At 36.7% G+C, this 16,591-nt stretch overlaps 1 protein-coding gene across 7 annotated transcripts; it reads left to right on the top strand.

Annotated features, from left to right (window-relative positions):
• The first annotated feature begins 1,358 nt into the window (after window positions 1-1,358).
• LOC127260541 (mediator of RNA polymerase II transcription subunit 12-like) lies at window positions 1,359-15,379 on the top strand. 7 transcript variants are annotated; one of them, XR_007840744.1, is made up of 15 exons: window positions 1,359-1,469; window positions 1,654-1,699; window positions 2,592-2,781; window positions 3,423-3,482; window positions 3,677-3,782; window positions 3,865-3,933; window positions 4,068-4,121; window positions 4,284-4,391; window positions 6,205-6,354; window positions 6,444-6,791; window positions 6,899-9,150; window positions 10,014-12,599; window positions 13,521-13,842; window positions 14,225-14,772; window positions 14,911-15,379. XR_007840744.1 is itself a non-coding variant. In XM_051288301.1 (13 exons), exons 2-13 carry the CDS (start codon window positions 2,654-2,656, stop codon window positions 14,687-14,689), a joined length of 6,648 nt encoding a protein of 2,215 aa, XP_051144258.1. In that variant the 5' UTR covers window positions 1,515-1,699; window positions 2,582-2,653; the 3' UTR covers window positions 14,690-14,855. The 7 variants fall into 7 exon arrangements, 1 of the variants encoding a protein (XP_051144258.1); XR_007840743.1 differs by having other exon boundaries at window positions 2,582-2,781; XR_007840742.1 differs by having other exon boundaries at window positions 1,654-1,798; window positions 2,582-2,781.
• Window positions 15,380-16,591: the final 1,212 nt, after the last annotated feature.

The raw sequence follows: 16,591 nt of genomic DNA, 5'->3' as shown, positions 1-16,591 counted from the left end.
ATGTATTCTTTCCACATATCGATCAGCAACGTGAAAAACATACCTTAAACTCCAGCAAAATCATTCCCATTAATTATCATTTTTGGAAAATAATGTTCCATAGCTACATGATTTTAACGTTACCTAATAAAAACACATAAAATATATACCAATGTTCATAGATGATTAATCATAGTATATACCAACAAAATCAGGGTATTTTCAAACAAATTCATCATGCGATATCAGAAACATAGGTATAAATTTAGTAAATATAAGTATACTACAATGAGAATAGGTATCCGTGAAAATGTCCACGGATACTAGCAAGAAATCGCAACAGTCCCCACAAAACTTTTTTCCTATGTATACCATCATAACAAAAGATTATAATGAAACTCAATTAGCAACTACTGCAATCATAATCTCAAAAAGACAACTATCACCGAAGCAATAGTAAAATACTTACCGAAATAAATCGCAAACACAAAATTATCGCACCAAAAGAACATCGCACGCTGAGAAATCGAACATTCGCCTTACCCATTTCTTTCTTATGCGTAATAAACCTAAAATTTGGAATTTGGATTCGATACTCATCACACAAATTCACCATCTATCACATATTCTTCCCCACAAACGAAACCGAGTGATGTAGACAATCTTTTATCTTCGCGCAAATGAAACCAGAGGACAAGATATCATTCCTTAGCGAAAAGAAAAAACTAACAAATATAGAGAAAAAATTAAAATTGATAAAATAAATTTTAGGTTAAAATAAGGACAAAATTGAAAATAAAAAAATAATGAAAAATTAATGATAATAATTTTAAGGGTAAACTGTTTTTTTAGTCCCGTAACTGACCCTTTTATCATTTTAGTCCCGTAAATGGAGCCTGTCGCAAACTAGTCCCATAAGTGAAAATTTTTCGTTGTTTTAGTCCTCCGGCGCCGGAGATGCCAGTGTGGCTCGCCGGAGGTGACGTGTCCGCCAGGTGTCGCTGACCTGGCGGGACATCCGGCGGACATGTCACCTCCGGTGAGCCACGCGGGCGTCTCCGGCGCCGAAAGACTAAAACAGCAAAAATTTTTCACTTATGGGACTAGTTTACGACCGGCTCCACTTACGGGACTAAAATGATAAAGGATCCAGTTACGAGACTAAAAAAAAAGTTTATCCAAATTTTAATAAAATGAAGTGCAGAGTTGATCAAAAACTATCTAAAAATTGAATTTAAATATATATATATATATAAATAAAAAAAAAAGGTAGGGACTGTATTCCAATCGGCTGTTTATTTTTTCTCAAAAGAGAAGTACTAATGTTTAGGTTTCAGCAGTCAAAGCAAGGCGTTCCCAAATCTCAACAATGACTCTCTATAAAAGGCAATAGTGTACGCACCTCGACACACTCCTCTATCCATTGATAATATTTTTAGATGCACAGTCATATTCATCGGACACGTCGGCGGTTTTTTTTCCCTTATTTGGTACTTCTTTCTGACTCGAATTTGTTTCTCTGTCAAAATCCCTAATCTCGATTGCCTTTGCCTGCCTTCTCTCTCACGCTCCAATCTCTCTCAATCTTTCGCTTTCATCTCTTCTATATCATCGCGTGTGTGAAACCTTTTTTTTTTTGCTGCTTTTGAACTCCTGCTCGGTTGTTCTTCTCAGTCCTGGAGCTTCGCCTTCGCAACTCATTGAGGATTTGCGTTAGCAGGTATTTTTTCTTTTTAATTATATTTGCGAGTTGTTTGTTCGTTGGCCCCGTGTCGACACTAAGTTGGAGTGATTGTCGACTGAGCGGAAAAAGATCAAGGTGAGTGGCCTCTGTTTTTCGTTTTCGTTTTTTTGTTGGGGGGTAGGGGTGTGGGGGTGGGGATTGCGTTTTTAAGTTACTACTGGTTAGTAGCTAACTTTACATTTCCAATTTTGGATGGTTTATGAATGATGTTCGTGGGTTTGACTTTGGGATGGGACATTTTAGATGATGTATTGGTTGTGGTTGATGCAATCCATTTAATTAGTTACATGTGGCCGTCAGGACGTGTGCGCCGACTCCCTGCGCTGATTGGAAGTAATCGTTAGTGGATTCTGCATGTCTTGTTAAATTTTGAACTCAGATTTTGTGAATTTTTTTAATTATATTCTAATAAAATCTGAATCCTGTGGGGATAGATAAATTTCTACAGATTTAATACAGTAGCAATATGGAGCTAAGTGAGCTGCTAATGGCAATTAATGGTCGATTCATGGTGCTGCATTAATAGTCGGATAACATGTCTAGCTTGAGTACTGGTTGGGTTGGGTTGTGATAGCCTTAGATTCTGTTATGCAGATGGCCCTTGAAATAGTGGGATCAGGTGGTGTTGTTCTGCCGAATTGAGCCTTAATTCTATCTATGTTAATTTGGCATGTTGATGCTAGTAGTTTTGATGCACGGGCTCCCGGGAATAACTAAAGTTGATATACTTTGTCGTTTGTAGATGATTAATTGACACGTGTTTGTGTTGGGAAATTCCAACTGCTTTTCTTATCTCCTTGATGTTATGTCTGGCTGTACTGTTGCTACTTGTTAATGGATTTCGGTAATTGTGTGAAGAAACTACCAGGTGTATCATATGTTTTGTGCTGCCTGATGCTGGTGGCAGCATGCGGATGATTGTTGGAAGAGATGCAAAGGTATCACACGAGCAACTGCTCTACTGCAGTCAATAGCAGTGGAATTGGTGGGATACAAGCAAGGGATACATCCCGTTCTGAGTTGCCTGTAGTTTCACCTAATTTTTCAGTGAATCCGAGGTAGTTACTGATTGTTAGGATCAGTTGTTTCCCTGTTTGGATTATGAAAATGACATGAAACATTTGCCTGGTACTGGCTAGATTTGGATTCTTAAACTAAGACATGATTTACTTTTAGTGGATATTGTACACATGAAAGTTCCTATTCAGAATTGCACATGTTAAGCTTATTGCATTTTGCGATTTGGAGTATTTTTCCTGCATTATTTCGGCACATCTGTAGGAATTAGGCAATTGGATGTAATATTAAGGTTTTGATCCTCTTTCAAAAACTTCAGAAAGGCTAGATATAACCATTTATATGCAAACATTAAGAATTGGTATATAGATACAAAGTGAAGCTTGAAAGGGAAATACTGAATAAGGTGGACCTATTTAGGAAGAGGTAAGCTGAATATATCATGGCTAGTATATCTGTTTCTTTGTAGATTTATTTATTTATGTATCCTGTAATTGGGGTAAGCTGAGTTGGTACATGTTTAAGTTGCCTTATACATTCTAAAACTTCCACGAGTCTTACACTCATATATTTTTCTATCCCCCATAAGACAGCTACTTTTATAGTTCTCATCATTGGTCTTCCCATGTACTGAGAAATCAGATTTTGTATTCAATCAGCTTATTTAATTTTCTGCTCTCAGGAGATCAGTACAAGTAACACCATACAGATTGAGGTGTGACAGGGAACCACTAAATCCCCGGTAAATTTCATAATAAGCCCTTCAGAATTTAGAATCATAATTTGGGACAATATTCCCACTTCTCTTGAGGTCACCCCTCTTTTCTCTGAGCTGTGGTACTGAATTGTTTGTCTTAATCCTTCTTCATCTTAGAATTTCACTATTCAATTTTGTTTTAAAATTTGGTAACTTAATTAATTGTTTTACTATAACAGGCTTGGACCACCGGATTTCCACCCCCAGACGTCAAATTGTCCTGAAGAGACACTTACGAAGGAGTATGTGCAAGTGGGTTATAGAGAAACTGTTGAGGGACTTGAGGTAGCATTTCCATTTCGAATTTCATATTTTTGAGTTAAGATTTCTTATATTACTTTATGACATTGTTACTTACACTGAACAGGAAGCTAGAGAACTTTTGTTCTCGCAGGTTGAGGCTTTTGCAAAGCCTGTCATTGTAAAGTGCAAAGAGGTGTGCACCCAAATAAAATTTATTAGGATATCTAGCTGTTTGTTGCTTTATCTTCCTTTTATCACATTCTTGGCTTTTGTTACTTAAATATGGTGATATTAAATGCCTAATCTATCACTTTTTTCTTTTTTCAGTCGATCAGAAAATATCATAGAGCAATAAATGAGTCTCGTGCTCAAAAAAGAAAGGTTTTAGTCTTCACTGGCTCATCCTCGAAAGGGATGAAGCATTCTATACATTTTAGTTTCCATATTAACTTTTCATTTAGAGGAAGAAAAAATATTGAATAAAATAAAATTTGTTAATTTCTAATGCATCTTTTGTATATTCATAAAACCTCACATTTTTAGGCCGGCCAAGTTTATGGGATCCCACTATTGGGTACACTTTTGACCAAGTCTGGAATATTTCCAGAGCTTAGACCATGTGGAGAAGACATCCGGAAGAAATGGATTGAGGTTTGTCTTTCTGCAGTTGTATCTTATGTTAATGTTATATGTATGCTTTTACATCAATTTTAATTTGAAGTCATCAAATATTTCCTGTTCATGTAATCTGTGTGACAGTGTGAGAAAGAACTCGATACTATTCCCAATGGTACATGAAAATAGGCTACTGAAAATTGTTGTGACATACCTTAGGGATTCTTGCAAATTGAGGTTTCCCATGGTCTAGAGACTGAATAATGGGATATATTTTGGTTTGATGATTGCACTTATTTCTTTGTCTCACTTGGGTGCTATAAATTTCTGAAGATGTCCAGAGCCCTCGTGGAAGGTAATGGAAAATGTAATGATTCTTACAATTTAAAGTAGGAATTAATTAAGCTGTTCACAAATCAATTCTCAGATCAAACAGAAATGTATAAGCAATGTGATTATCTTTAACAATGCACTGTGAAAAGAGGCCTTATTGACTATTTAAATGGTCGGGTTTATGGCTTTTGATCAACAATTTTCACATTTGTTTATCACCCTACATTTTTTTGTTTGTTTGTTTTTTTTTTTTTTTTTTTTTTGAACAAGTGGAAGAGCTTAACCATGCTGTCCAAGGGAAATGTAAATTGATGGATAGATCTGGAAGGGGGGGTTGGGTGTGGTTGACAATATTATTTTATATTAATGCTCTCAGCAAACGTCAATCAACTGATTTTGAAAATATATGCGTATTAAAATTACATCTCTATTCTAAATTAAGTTCTTAGTTAGTCAATTACAAGTAAATACAGTGAGACTCTTTCTGAATTTTTGCAGCATATTTAGCTTAATTTTGTTATATTATAGTATATATATGTATTCACTATTTCGTTTAGATGTATATTTTGGCACTAGAAAATGTTAGAAATAGTTAGAGAATTGAACATTTCATGATTTAGAATGAACAGGGTAATATCTAATTTCATAATTTGATTTGAGAGCATGCTTAGAGGCAATGTCGCTTTGAAAATAACATTTGCAATTATATATCTCTCTCAGGGCATTTGCTTTAAATATTAAAAATGTAGTTTTTTTCACTTTCTCTAAACTTGCCCAGTCCCTTGCTTGATTCTACAGATAGCAGCTTTTAGGGCTCTATTTTACTTTATAAAGAAAGAAAAACAAATCATTCCCGAGTAAAAGAGGAAGATAAAATGTTTAAAGGTGCTGGTTTATATGATGCCTTTATTTGTTTGCCTGTTTTTTTTTTCCTCTTCTAGTCATGATTGCATTATGATGGTTTACAAATAGCTACCATTATGAAGCTTTGCAGCGGCAAGGAAGTTGTAATTATAACAGACCATTTTTCCGCAAGCAAAATGGTTCCGGGTCTGGATTTTTCACGTCGTTTTAGTTGTCGTGGTCGGCATCTGTCTTTGTTGTTATTAGTTGTGCCGTTTCTGATTCAAAAATCAAGACTCAATCATAAGAATACACAGAAGGGTCCAAAATCAGCAGTCCCTGTTCTTTAGTATTCTGTTTAATTGATGCTTGTATGCTGTTGTGTGCATTCCGAAACCAGTAGTTCATGTTCTTTAGTGTTCTGTTTGGGTGATGCTTTTACAGTGTTGTGTGCATTATGACCTTGTTCTTGAAATATCATCTATTCTGGTGGTCTGATGATTAAGTTTATTAGCTTCTTGCTGTTGTCTTGATAAATGAATGATTGTGAAGCTAGTATCATTTATCTTCCCTATTGCTGCTGTCAGAGCTCAGAGTTCTTGATGTGACTCTATAATTGTTTTCACGATGATGCTTGCAATGAGATTGTTATAATGTCTGAGCTTTTTTGCAGGGTTTGTCTCAACCTCATAAACGATTGCAATCATTGGCCAATCATATTCCTCATGGCTATAGGAAGAAGTGTCTGTTTGAAGTTCTAATTAAAAATAATGTTCCATTATTGAGAGCGACATGGTATATCAAAGTAACTTATCTTAATCAGGTGCATTTTTATCAAGAGAAATTGGTATTGTAAGGAACTTATCCCTTTTGGCTTTCCACATGCCATAAGTTACTTGTATTGTCTTGCAGGTTCGACCTGTATCTTTGAATTCTTCTTCTGCTTTTCATGAAAGAAGTTATCTGTTACGGTCAGAACTGTGGACAAAGGATATTATTGAGTACTTGCAGTATCTGCTGGATGAATTTATGACAGGGAACATCTCTCGATCTACTTTGCACATTCAAGATCGGTCCTCACCGATTGTTTATGGCAGTTCTGCTCAACAAAAAGGTAATTCATTTTCAGCTGTAATGGATAGTGAGGAGCCTTCCCTTGACAAAAAATGGTGGTACATGGTGAGGATTATTCACTGGCACCATGCAGAAGGAATTCTTGTTCCTTCGTTGATTATTGATTGGGTTCTTAATCAACTCCAGGTACAGACAGCAGCCATCTTAGCTGCATATTAGAATTTCTGTGTGAATGTAGTTTGTGATGAATAGTTTTTGTATGGATCCTTACTTATGCAATTGGGTCACTTCAGGGAAAAGAAGTACTTGGCATTGTGCAGTTGCTGCTACCAGTCTTGTATGGTATTATAGAAGCAGTTGTTTTATCTCAAACCTATATGCATACTCTTGCTGGAATAGCCATTCGCTTAATTCGAGAGCCTTCTCCAGGTGGATCTGATCTTATTGATAAATCTAGACATGCATATGATTCTTCTGCTGTTGTTGAGATGCTTCGATATTTAGTACTTGCTGCACCAGATGCTTTTGTTGGTTTTGATTGTTTTCCATTGCCGAAGTATGTGGTAAGCCGTCTGGTAAATGATGGAAGCTTCATTCAGAAAATGCCTGGGGATGCTAGTATGGTGAAGGATGGTCACATCAAGTCTTCCAGCAATAAATTTCATGGGTTTCAAAAAAAGTCCTTATCCTTTACCAGTGTTGTATCATCCATTCAAAAACGAGCCGAAACTCTTTCAAGAGCAGCCAGACCTAACCATCCAAGTTATAATGTAGCTAAAGCTTTGCAGGTGTTGGACCAGTCTCTCAATGATGGAGATATTGAAGTTGCCTACAAGTTACTCTTTGAAAATCTTTGGAATGGACCAAGTGCTGAACGTTGGATTGCAGAAGTAAGCCCTTCTTTACAGATGTCACTCAAGCATATCAGCTCGGTGACATCATCATTACTTTGCTCCATCTTTTTTTTATGTGAATGGGCAACTTGTGAATATAGGAATTTCCGTAATGGACCTCCTCATGGTCTGAAGTTCACTGGTAGGAGAGATCTGTCACCGATATTCATTACACTCCGGCTTTTAAAGAAGAAGATGAGTAACATGCCAGAAATCTCAAGAAGACAAAAGAGTAAAAGTATTTCAGATATATTTGTGAGCCCTGGTCCTATGCATGATATTATTCTCTGTTGGGTTGATCAGCATGAAGTACACAATAAAGAAGGTTTCAAGCGCTTGCAGTTTCTAATTAGACAATTAATTCGGTCGGGTGTTTTTAATCCTCTGGCATATGTCAGACAGCTTATTGTAAGTGGAGACATGGGCGGGAATGGGCCTATGTTTGACCCAGAAAGGCAGAAAAGGCATCAGAAGCTCTTAAGGGAGTTGCCTGCTTCTAATATTCGTGATGCTCTGGAAGAAATCTATAGTGCTGCTGAGCCATCAGATCTTGTAGACGCAATGATTGTTTACTCAAATGAGCGGAGACTGGTACTTTATGGGATTCCAGAGAACAAAAAATCAGATCCTATTGCAGATGGTTCAACTAAGAAAAAAAAGCGTCAATCTTATAGAAGTGGAGCTGTTTGTCAATCTTCTTCACAACAGTGGCACTGTCAAGATATATGTTCAGCAACAAAAATTGAAACTGATGCAAAACTAGAGGATTTGAAGGTTTCAATTTCTGCACTATTGCAACTCCCAATTTCACTAATTAATGTTGAAATTGATGAATCACAGAGGAGCAATAGAAAGCCTGTCACATCTATTAATGGGATAGATAGTGAAGAAGTGCATGGCTGTGAAGAGTGCCGAAGGGCAAAGAAAATGAGATTGAGTGAAGAAATGGGCTCATCATTTCTCCATTCATTTCCAGAAGAGGAAGAAATCTGGTGGTTTAGAAAGGGAATGAACAATACAGAATCTTTCAAAGCTGAACCACCTTCCAAGCCTACCAAGCAGTTATCATCTAGGGGTAAGCAAAAATCCGTCCGTAAAACTCAGACTCTTGCAAAATTATCTGATGCTCGAATTGAAGGAAGTCAGGGAGCATCAGCGAGCCATGTATGTGACAATAGGATGGGATGCCCTCACCACAGGAGTAGTGTTGATGAGATCTCAAAGCATGTGGATGGGACTCGAAAATCACCATCTACAGATATTCTTTCAATTGAAGAACTTTTGAAAAAGGTGCCATCTATCAAGAAGGAAAATGTGGCCTCATGGTTGATGTCTGTTGTGAAACAGCTTATTGAAGAGGCTGAGAAGTTCACAACCAAGGCTGGGCTATATGGTCGGCCACCAATCCCTATTGATGATCAAATCTCTGTGAGATGGAGGATTAGTGACGATGAACTATCATCTATATTGTATATAATGGATCTTTGTGGTGAATTAGTTTCAGCAACAAGGTTTCTTCTTTGGCTTTTTCCCAAACTTCCAAGGCATCCTGTTTCAAGTATCCCCAGCAGGAACTCTCTGGTGTTTCCTAGGCCTGGTGAGAAGCATACCTGTGACGTAACCGAGGCCTTTCTTTTATCATGTATCCGCAGGTTTGGTCTTATTTCCATCTCTTGTTATTCTCCTAATTGCTTTCCAGATTGCCAATTTAGCAATTTACTTACTGCCTGTATTTGTTATCAATTACTCAATCACTTTATACATGTTATTAAGTCATTCACCAATTAGGATTGCCTTTGTTGTTTTGAGTAATGACAAGAATGAAGTAGCACATATATGTGTGTAAAACAACTAAAGTTTTTGCCGTTCCATGACATCTAGTTTTCATTTATTCTAGATGCTAATATAAAACAAATTTGAATTCCATGTTAGCTATTACTGTACCTAGGTTTTAGCACTTCCATGGCTTTTAGTATTTATGATTACTTGGTGTATGTGAAATTAGAATATAGACTTGAGGAAGTTCCCAAAATTTGAAATAAGTATATGGGAACATGCAGATATGGAAGATAGTTATGATAGAAATTGGTGACTACTAAGAAGAAATCTTCCTCTGATGAATAAAGAAATTCAAAACGATTAAAATAGAAACAGGTAAGTTGAAATCAGAAATTCTACTTATATTTTAACTTCCATTATTATCATCTAAGCCTTTAAGGCACTATGTGAGATCAATTGTACGATCACATTGTCATCATTTTTGTGGTGTGTGCTCTCAGATAATTATTCTGTACTATATAACTGGTAGCTTCAAAGCGCCATCCTGCAGCTATCTTTTACAAATAAATATATTTTTTGTTTCATGTTTTCTTCCTTGATCACAGCTGTATATCATCTCAAGATAGTACCATTGTTTGAACTTCTTGATGAACACCTGGCAAAAGATCATTTTTATTTTGTAATAGTAATACTTTAGTTCAATGTGTTTATATTTATTACTTTGATTCTGTTTCAGGTATGAAAATATTATTGTTGCTGCTGATCTTATTCCTGAAACCTTGACTGCCACAATGCGCCACACTGCAGCAGTCTTGGCATCTAATGGCCGGATTTCTGGGTCACCATCCTTAATTTATTCATGTTATCTCCTGAGAAAGTATGGCAGCATTGCTAGTGTTCTTGAATGGGAGAAGTCTTTTAACTCTTCGTGTGATAAGAGACTTAGTTCTGAACTTGAAGTTGGAAGATCTTTAGATGGGGGCTTTACACTTGGTGTCCCAGATGGAGAAGATCCTGATGATCATTTTCGTCGAATGGTTACTGGTTTACGAGTATCTAGAGTTGGGTCAAGCATGAAGGAAGTAGTACGGAGATGTATGGATGAAGTAGTCCAACACTTCCATAGTAAAGACCGAAAGCATTTGAGTCCTGGGACAAATAAAATTCGTAGCGTGGAGAGGTGGGATGATGGCTGTCAAACAGCTCAAAAAATAGTGATGGGATTGATGGATTGCATGAAACATACAGGCGGTGCTGCTCAGGAAGGCGATCCATCATTAGTGGCTCATGCTATAGGTGCAATTGTTAACAGTGTTGGTCAGGTTGTTGCTAGAATTCCTGATCTATCTGTCAGCACTAGCCACTCAAATGCTCCTCCATCTGGCTCATTACTTTTTGCTCGGCACATGCTACGCATTCATATCACTTGCCTATGCATACTGAAGGAAGCCCTTGGCGAACGCCATAGCCGTGTCTTTGAGATTTCCCTTGCAACAGAATCTTCTTCTGCTCTCAGTTTTATCCTTGGGAAGGCTCCTCGAAGTCAATATCATATGTCGCCTGATTCCCATGACTTTAATTCAAACTTATCCAACGAAGCTTTGAACCATTCTGGTAAAGTAGGCCAAGGGACAGCCACAAGAATTTCGGCTTCTATTTATGCACTTCTTGTTGGGGCAATACTCCATGGAGTTTCTAGCCTGGAGAGAATGGTGATACTCTTTAAATTAAATGAAGGGATTGATCTAATTCAGTTTACAAGAAATATGAAATCCAATGTGAATGGAAATGCCCGACCAATGGGGTTTTTAAAGGTGGATAATTTGATAGAAATTTCTGCTAGCTTGTTCAGGGTTCTTGTAGGGAATTGTCGAACTGTTTCAGATGGTTTTATAGTGGATCTTCTTGGTGAAGCTTCAATTTTAGCATTATCCAGAAAGCAGCGGATACTACCTTTAGATTTGGTGTTTCCACCTGCCTATTCCATATTTTCTTTTGTAGTATGGAGACCCGTTCTGGATGCACTCCTTGGAGCACGTGATGATTTGCAGCACTTGTATCAAATATTGGGAATTGCCATGGATGATGCCATAAAGCACCTGCCTTTTCGTGAGATTTGTCTGCGAGATACACGCAGCTTATATAATCTCATCTCTGCCGATTCGTTGGATTCTGAGTTTGTATCATTGTTAGAATCCAGTAGCCTGGATATCAATGTGAAAGCTGCTGCACTGGTTCCTCTTCGTTCGAGACTTTTGTTGGATGCGCTCATGGATTGCAAAATTCCACAATCTATAATTAAGGTGGATGACAAGAATAGGTTCTCTGGGCAAGGCGAATTGAAAAAACAATATGGAGAAAACGTTAAAAAGCTTATGGGAAAAGTTGTGCATGTTTTGGATACACTGCAACCAGCACGATTTCATTTGCAATGGGTTGAGCTGAGGCTGCTTCTAAATGAACAGGCTGTCAACGAAAAGATAGAGAATGATATCTCCCTGATTGAGGCTGTAAGATCTCTTTCACCTTCCTCTGAAAGAAGTACTTCAGAGACGGAGAGCAACTTTGTGCAAATTATTCTGACCAGGTTATTGGTCAGGCCCGATGCAGCACCTTTGTTTTCTGAGGTGGTTCATCTCATGGGGAAATCAGTTGAAGATTCTTTGTTGTCGCAAGCAAAATGGTTGCTGAGAGGTGCTGAAGTTCTCTATGGCAAGAAATCAATCAGGCAGAAGATTGTGAATATTGCTGCCGAACTTAAAGAACCATGCTCAAAGCCCCGGCACTCAAAACCATGGGGATGGTGTCATTCTGATATTAATAGAGTGACTAGCAAGAGAGAGAAACTAAAATCTGCAAACACTGCCCTCGAAGAGGGAGAAGTTGTTGATGAAGGGATTGGGTTCAAGCATTCTGGAAAAGGATCTGGTGTTTCAGATGTCGAAGGCTTCATTGTCAGCCAGCAGCGTTTGACTGAACGAGCTCTTGTTGCCCTAATCCTTCCGTGCCTGGATCGAGGTTCTAATGACTTGCGCTATAATTTTGCGAATGAGATGTTCAAGCAGATAAGCAATATTGAACAACAAATTAATGTAGTTATTCAAGGAGTTAGCAAGCAACCAGTTGCTCCTGGTCTGACTTTTGGAAGTCCAACAAGTAAAAGTGGCAATAGGAAAAGTGTGAAAAGTGGTAGCCCTGGAATATCCAGACAATCAGTTGGAACAGCTGATGCCATTCCACCTTCACCTGCTGCATTGCGCGCCTCCTTGACTTTGCGACTGCAGTTCTTAATCAGATTGCTACCTGTTATTTGTACGGACAGGTAATATTTATTTCCTTCTTTACATGAGTATCCCGGTCCTTGATTCTGCTTATATTTCTGATTTCCTGCTAATCTATCATTGTGATTCTTTGTGCTGCATGTACTAAATCAGTTTATGCACCTAGTTTGAGCCTTTGTTTATTATTTATTATTATTATTATAAGTTTGTGTGCGGGTGGCCAGGAATGCACGATCTTCACCATATGTTTTATGCTATCTACCATCACTAAGGTAAATAAGTTGTATGTTAGGATGTGAAATCGATTTGAGCTACTTGGAACTGTGATAAGGTTCAACTCGTTAAGGTTGATCTCTGCTCGTAGATTATGCAAGTGAATTGAGTTTGAGCTTGAAAATTAATTTTTGTTATTTGAGCCCAACAAAGCTTATCGACAGCAAATTTGTGAATTTTTGTAGAATTGCCTGTTCTATAGGAATATTTGGGTCGATCTTTGGCTTGAACCTAGCTTAACGTCATAACGTGTATAAACAACTCCAAACATTACCCAGAGCAAAACTTTGTTTATGGAGTTGAGGTTGAGCTAAATTTTATATCCTTCACTTATTTTAGCTGAGTTTGACAACTCAAAACCTAGGTAACTGTAATTAACAACTCTCAATTTTAATCTGTTTTGGTTGTTGCCTTGTTTTTATGATCCACACTTTCTATTTTAACATGGATCCATTTTGTCTTTCCATCTTCCGTTGAATGTGACACTGATCTACTGGATATCTTTCAATTTTCAAATGAATTGTATTAATAAAGTCATAGTCTCATTCTGATCAAATGACTACATGTGAACAGAGTGTACTCTAAATGTTATCGAATCTGAGATGCTGTCAATCTTCTTTAATCTTTCTTCAAGATGGGATTGTTGAGAATTAGTCTAATATTAATACCACTTAATTCATACATCTCAGGGAGCCTTCGGGTCGAAAGTTGAGATATGCACTTTCAACAGTGATTTTGCGCCTCCTTGGAAGCAGGGTCGTGTATGAGGATGCTGGTCATATTGTCAATCCTGCATTGGTTTTGTCAAAGAGGAATGCAGAGTCTCCATTGGAGACTTCCACTGCTGCTGAACTGTGCGAGGAAACCATATTTGATCATCTATTGTTAGTTTTCTATATGTTGCTGAGCTCTCACCAGCCGAGCTGGTTGAAACCAAAGTCTGAAGCAAAGACCACTGAAGTCAGCAAGGACTCCACTGCTTTCGAACGTGAAGCTGCTGAAAACCTGCAGGTATCAAATATGGTCTGATCAATCTTTTTAATTTTTCTTGTTCGTACATAAGGTTTTAACAGTTTATAAGATATGTCGACTTCTTCTAGTTTTAGGTTAAGTAATATTAGGGAGTTAGAGGCATGTTAAGTGCTTGTATTATTTTGATAACTAAAATAGAAATGACATTAAAATGTTGGTTTTACTTTATATTTAAAATTAACAATATTATTGAACCGTTTAAATCAAAAATTAGAAAACAAATACACATTTGTTCGATATCTTGGTGCATGTTATGCAAAGCCTTTGTATGGAGTTTTACCTTCTTTTTTTAATTTTTTTTTAACCCTAGCCTAATAGGCTTTACTCGTGACACGTCTTCTCCAAATTCTTGTGTGTGCAGAATGACTTGGATCGGATGGAAATCCCAGAAACAGTCAGATGGCGTATCCAAACTGCAATGCCGATTCTTTCTTCATCTTTACAGTGTTCCATCTCTTGCCAGCCTCCTGGAGTGCCACCTACTGCTGTCTCCTGTCTCCATCCGAGCAATCCTGTGGTCACATTCAACTCCAGCAACCCAATTCCATTTCAGCGGACCCACCAATCATTACCCAGTCGAACTTCAAAAACCAAGCCACGGGGAGGTTCACAGCAGGCCCACCTCGATGCATCTGAGACTATTGATCAATGGACACTTCTGGAAGATGGGACTGGATCAAGCCAGCCATCTGTAAAATCTACCAGCCCTGCTGGTAACAGTGGCGATCATCATTCGAATCCAAAGGCATCTAGCTGGCTTAAGGGAGCTGTGAGAATAAGAAGAACCGAACTGACATACATTGGAGCAGTAGATGAGGACAGCTGACTCACATGGCTGAACAGAACAGTAAACTTCATTTTCTCCATTTCTGTGAAAGTAGCACTGTCATCCTCCGGCAGGGAGAGTGGGTATATATCATGTGAACTTATATCTTTTTGCTTGTTCCAAGGGATCTTAGAATGTGATTTACCATATTAATTTTCTTACTATATACCTGGAGTTACTATGCATGATCCCTTGTGTTTTCAATGTTGCTTTCGTTGCAGCTATATTTACCGGCAGACAGATGCTGTTACCCGTGGTCGAGACATGGGCTATCCATGGTTTGTGAAGATACAAATTGCTTTTATCTATGGTGCTAAATTGAGGTAAGATTGATTGTATTTATTTGTATATTAGGTTTTTGAAGGACAGACAGATAGATACGTACATATATTGTCTTGATCGTCTTGCAGATAAAAGGTGTGGTCATTATTATCATAATCTTATGGGAAGTGTTTGATTGGGGATGAAAATAGTGTAGGAAATATGCTAATAATCAAGTCATATTAGGTAAGCTCTGTGTGATTCGATTTAGAAGACTTATGTAGAGTTTGAATTAGTGGTCTTGTGATCACAAGTTAGAGCGAGCGAGCGAGCTCGACCATAACCATTACCGACCCGGCCGGACTCGAGATTGTATATAAAATCAAGTGTTTGTTTTTTAGTTCAAAAAAACAAAAAAATACTATATAGTTTTTTAATAATAATATTTTATTTTCACTCACAATACTTCAAATTTTATTTTTTTACCAAATCCATTTTTATTATATTATATTAACATTTGGTTTTATATTCAAAATATATTACTTCATCCGTCCGTCGTTTACCTGCTGATTTTTTTTACAAATATTCTTTTATCACTAATAGAAGTATTGTTGTAATTTATTCTTAGTTTGTACTATATTTTAATATAATAATTAATATTTAAAGATTAATAAAAAAAATAAATGAGAATAATAATTGTTATTATTATTATAACTATGTGATTGTATTCCACAACAAATTTTAACACAAGGTCAACCGTAGCCCATAAACACAATCCGGACCAACCTCAGCACACCCAACAGCAGGGACAAGCAGCGATCCCATTTGCAGATAAGTCAAAATCTTAGAGCTAATGGTACAAAGATTATTCCCACATGAGACAAAGTGGAACTAGTGGAGAAGTTATCAATAAATAATGTGCAAAATTGTTTGTACTTCTTCTATAATTTCGAAATTCAACGTAATTCTAATGTAATTTCGAAATTCAACGTAATTCTAATGTACTTTAAAAATTGCATGACATTCTATTACACTTTTAAATTTCTCTATTTTTTAAAAATTGCATGACACTCTCTTATACTTTTAAAAATTTACACTGAATTTCGAAATCATATGGGAGTTATAAATATATATAAATTTGGGAAGAGACTCCTTTTATTGTTCTATTCTTGTTACCGTAGGTATAATTTTTTTATGGTGGTTTAGGAAAAATTGAATTTGGTTTTTATTTTTATTTGAATTTTAAGATAAATTTGAATTTATGTGTTCATTTTGTATTTAGATTTGGTTTGGTTTGGATTTGGATAATGAATTTAATAATATAGACGTGTATTCAATTTAATTGATAAAGTTAATTATTGTACGATTTGATTATAAATTTATATTATATCCAACATATATAGTATATTTTTAAAATTTTATTTTTACAAAATGACATATATATTGTATATATTTTATTAAACTTAACTATTATAAATATCAAATAAATGTAATATTTGAATTTTTATGCAACGAATGCTCGTAATTGGGGAGTCGGTACGGTTTGGACGAAACACACTAATTTCACCCAAACCGGGCTTGCGAAATACACCATATATTTTTGCATTTATAGCTCTTACATAATTATTGTTTTCATTCTTC

Source organism: Andrographis paniculata, unplaced genomic scaffold (assembly GCF_009805555.1).
Source record: "Andrographis paniculata isolate CXL003 unplaced genomic scaffold, ASM980555v1 Contig62END, whole genome shotgun sequence".
Taxonomy (NCBI): domain Eukaryota; kingdom Viridiplantae; phylum Streptophyta; class Magnoliopsida; order Lamiales; family Acanthaceae; genus Andrographis; species Andrographis paniculata.
The sequence above is the reverse complement of the archived record's forward strand: the minus strand, read 5'-3'. Positions and strand labels throughout refer to the sequence as shown.

Coding starts and splice junctions, on each gene's coding strand:
- LOC127260541 (XM_051288301.1), top strand. CDS start 2,654: ATGCAAAGGTATCACACGAGCAACTGCTCTACTGCAGTCAATAGCAGT. Junction 6,792..6,898: donor GGGTTCTTAATCAACTCCAG/GTACAGACAGCA, acceptor GGGTCACTTCAG/GGAAAAGAAGTACTTGGCAT. Junction 9,151..10,013: donor CTTTTATCATGTATCCGCAG/GTTTGGTCTTAT, acceptor ATTCTGTTTCAG/GTATGAAAATATTATTGTTG.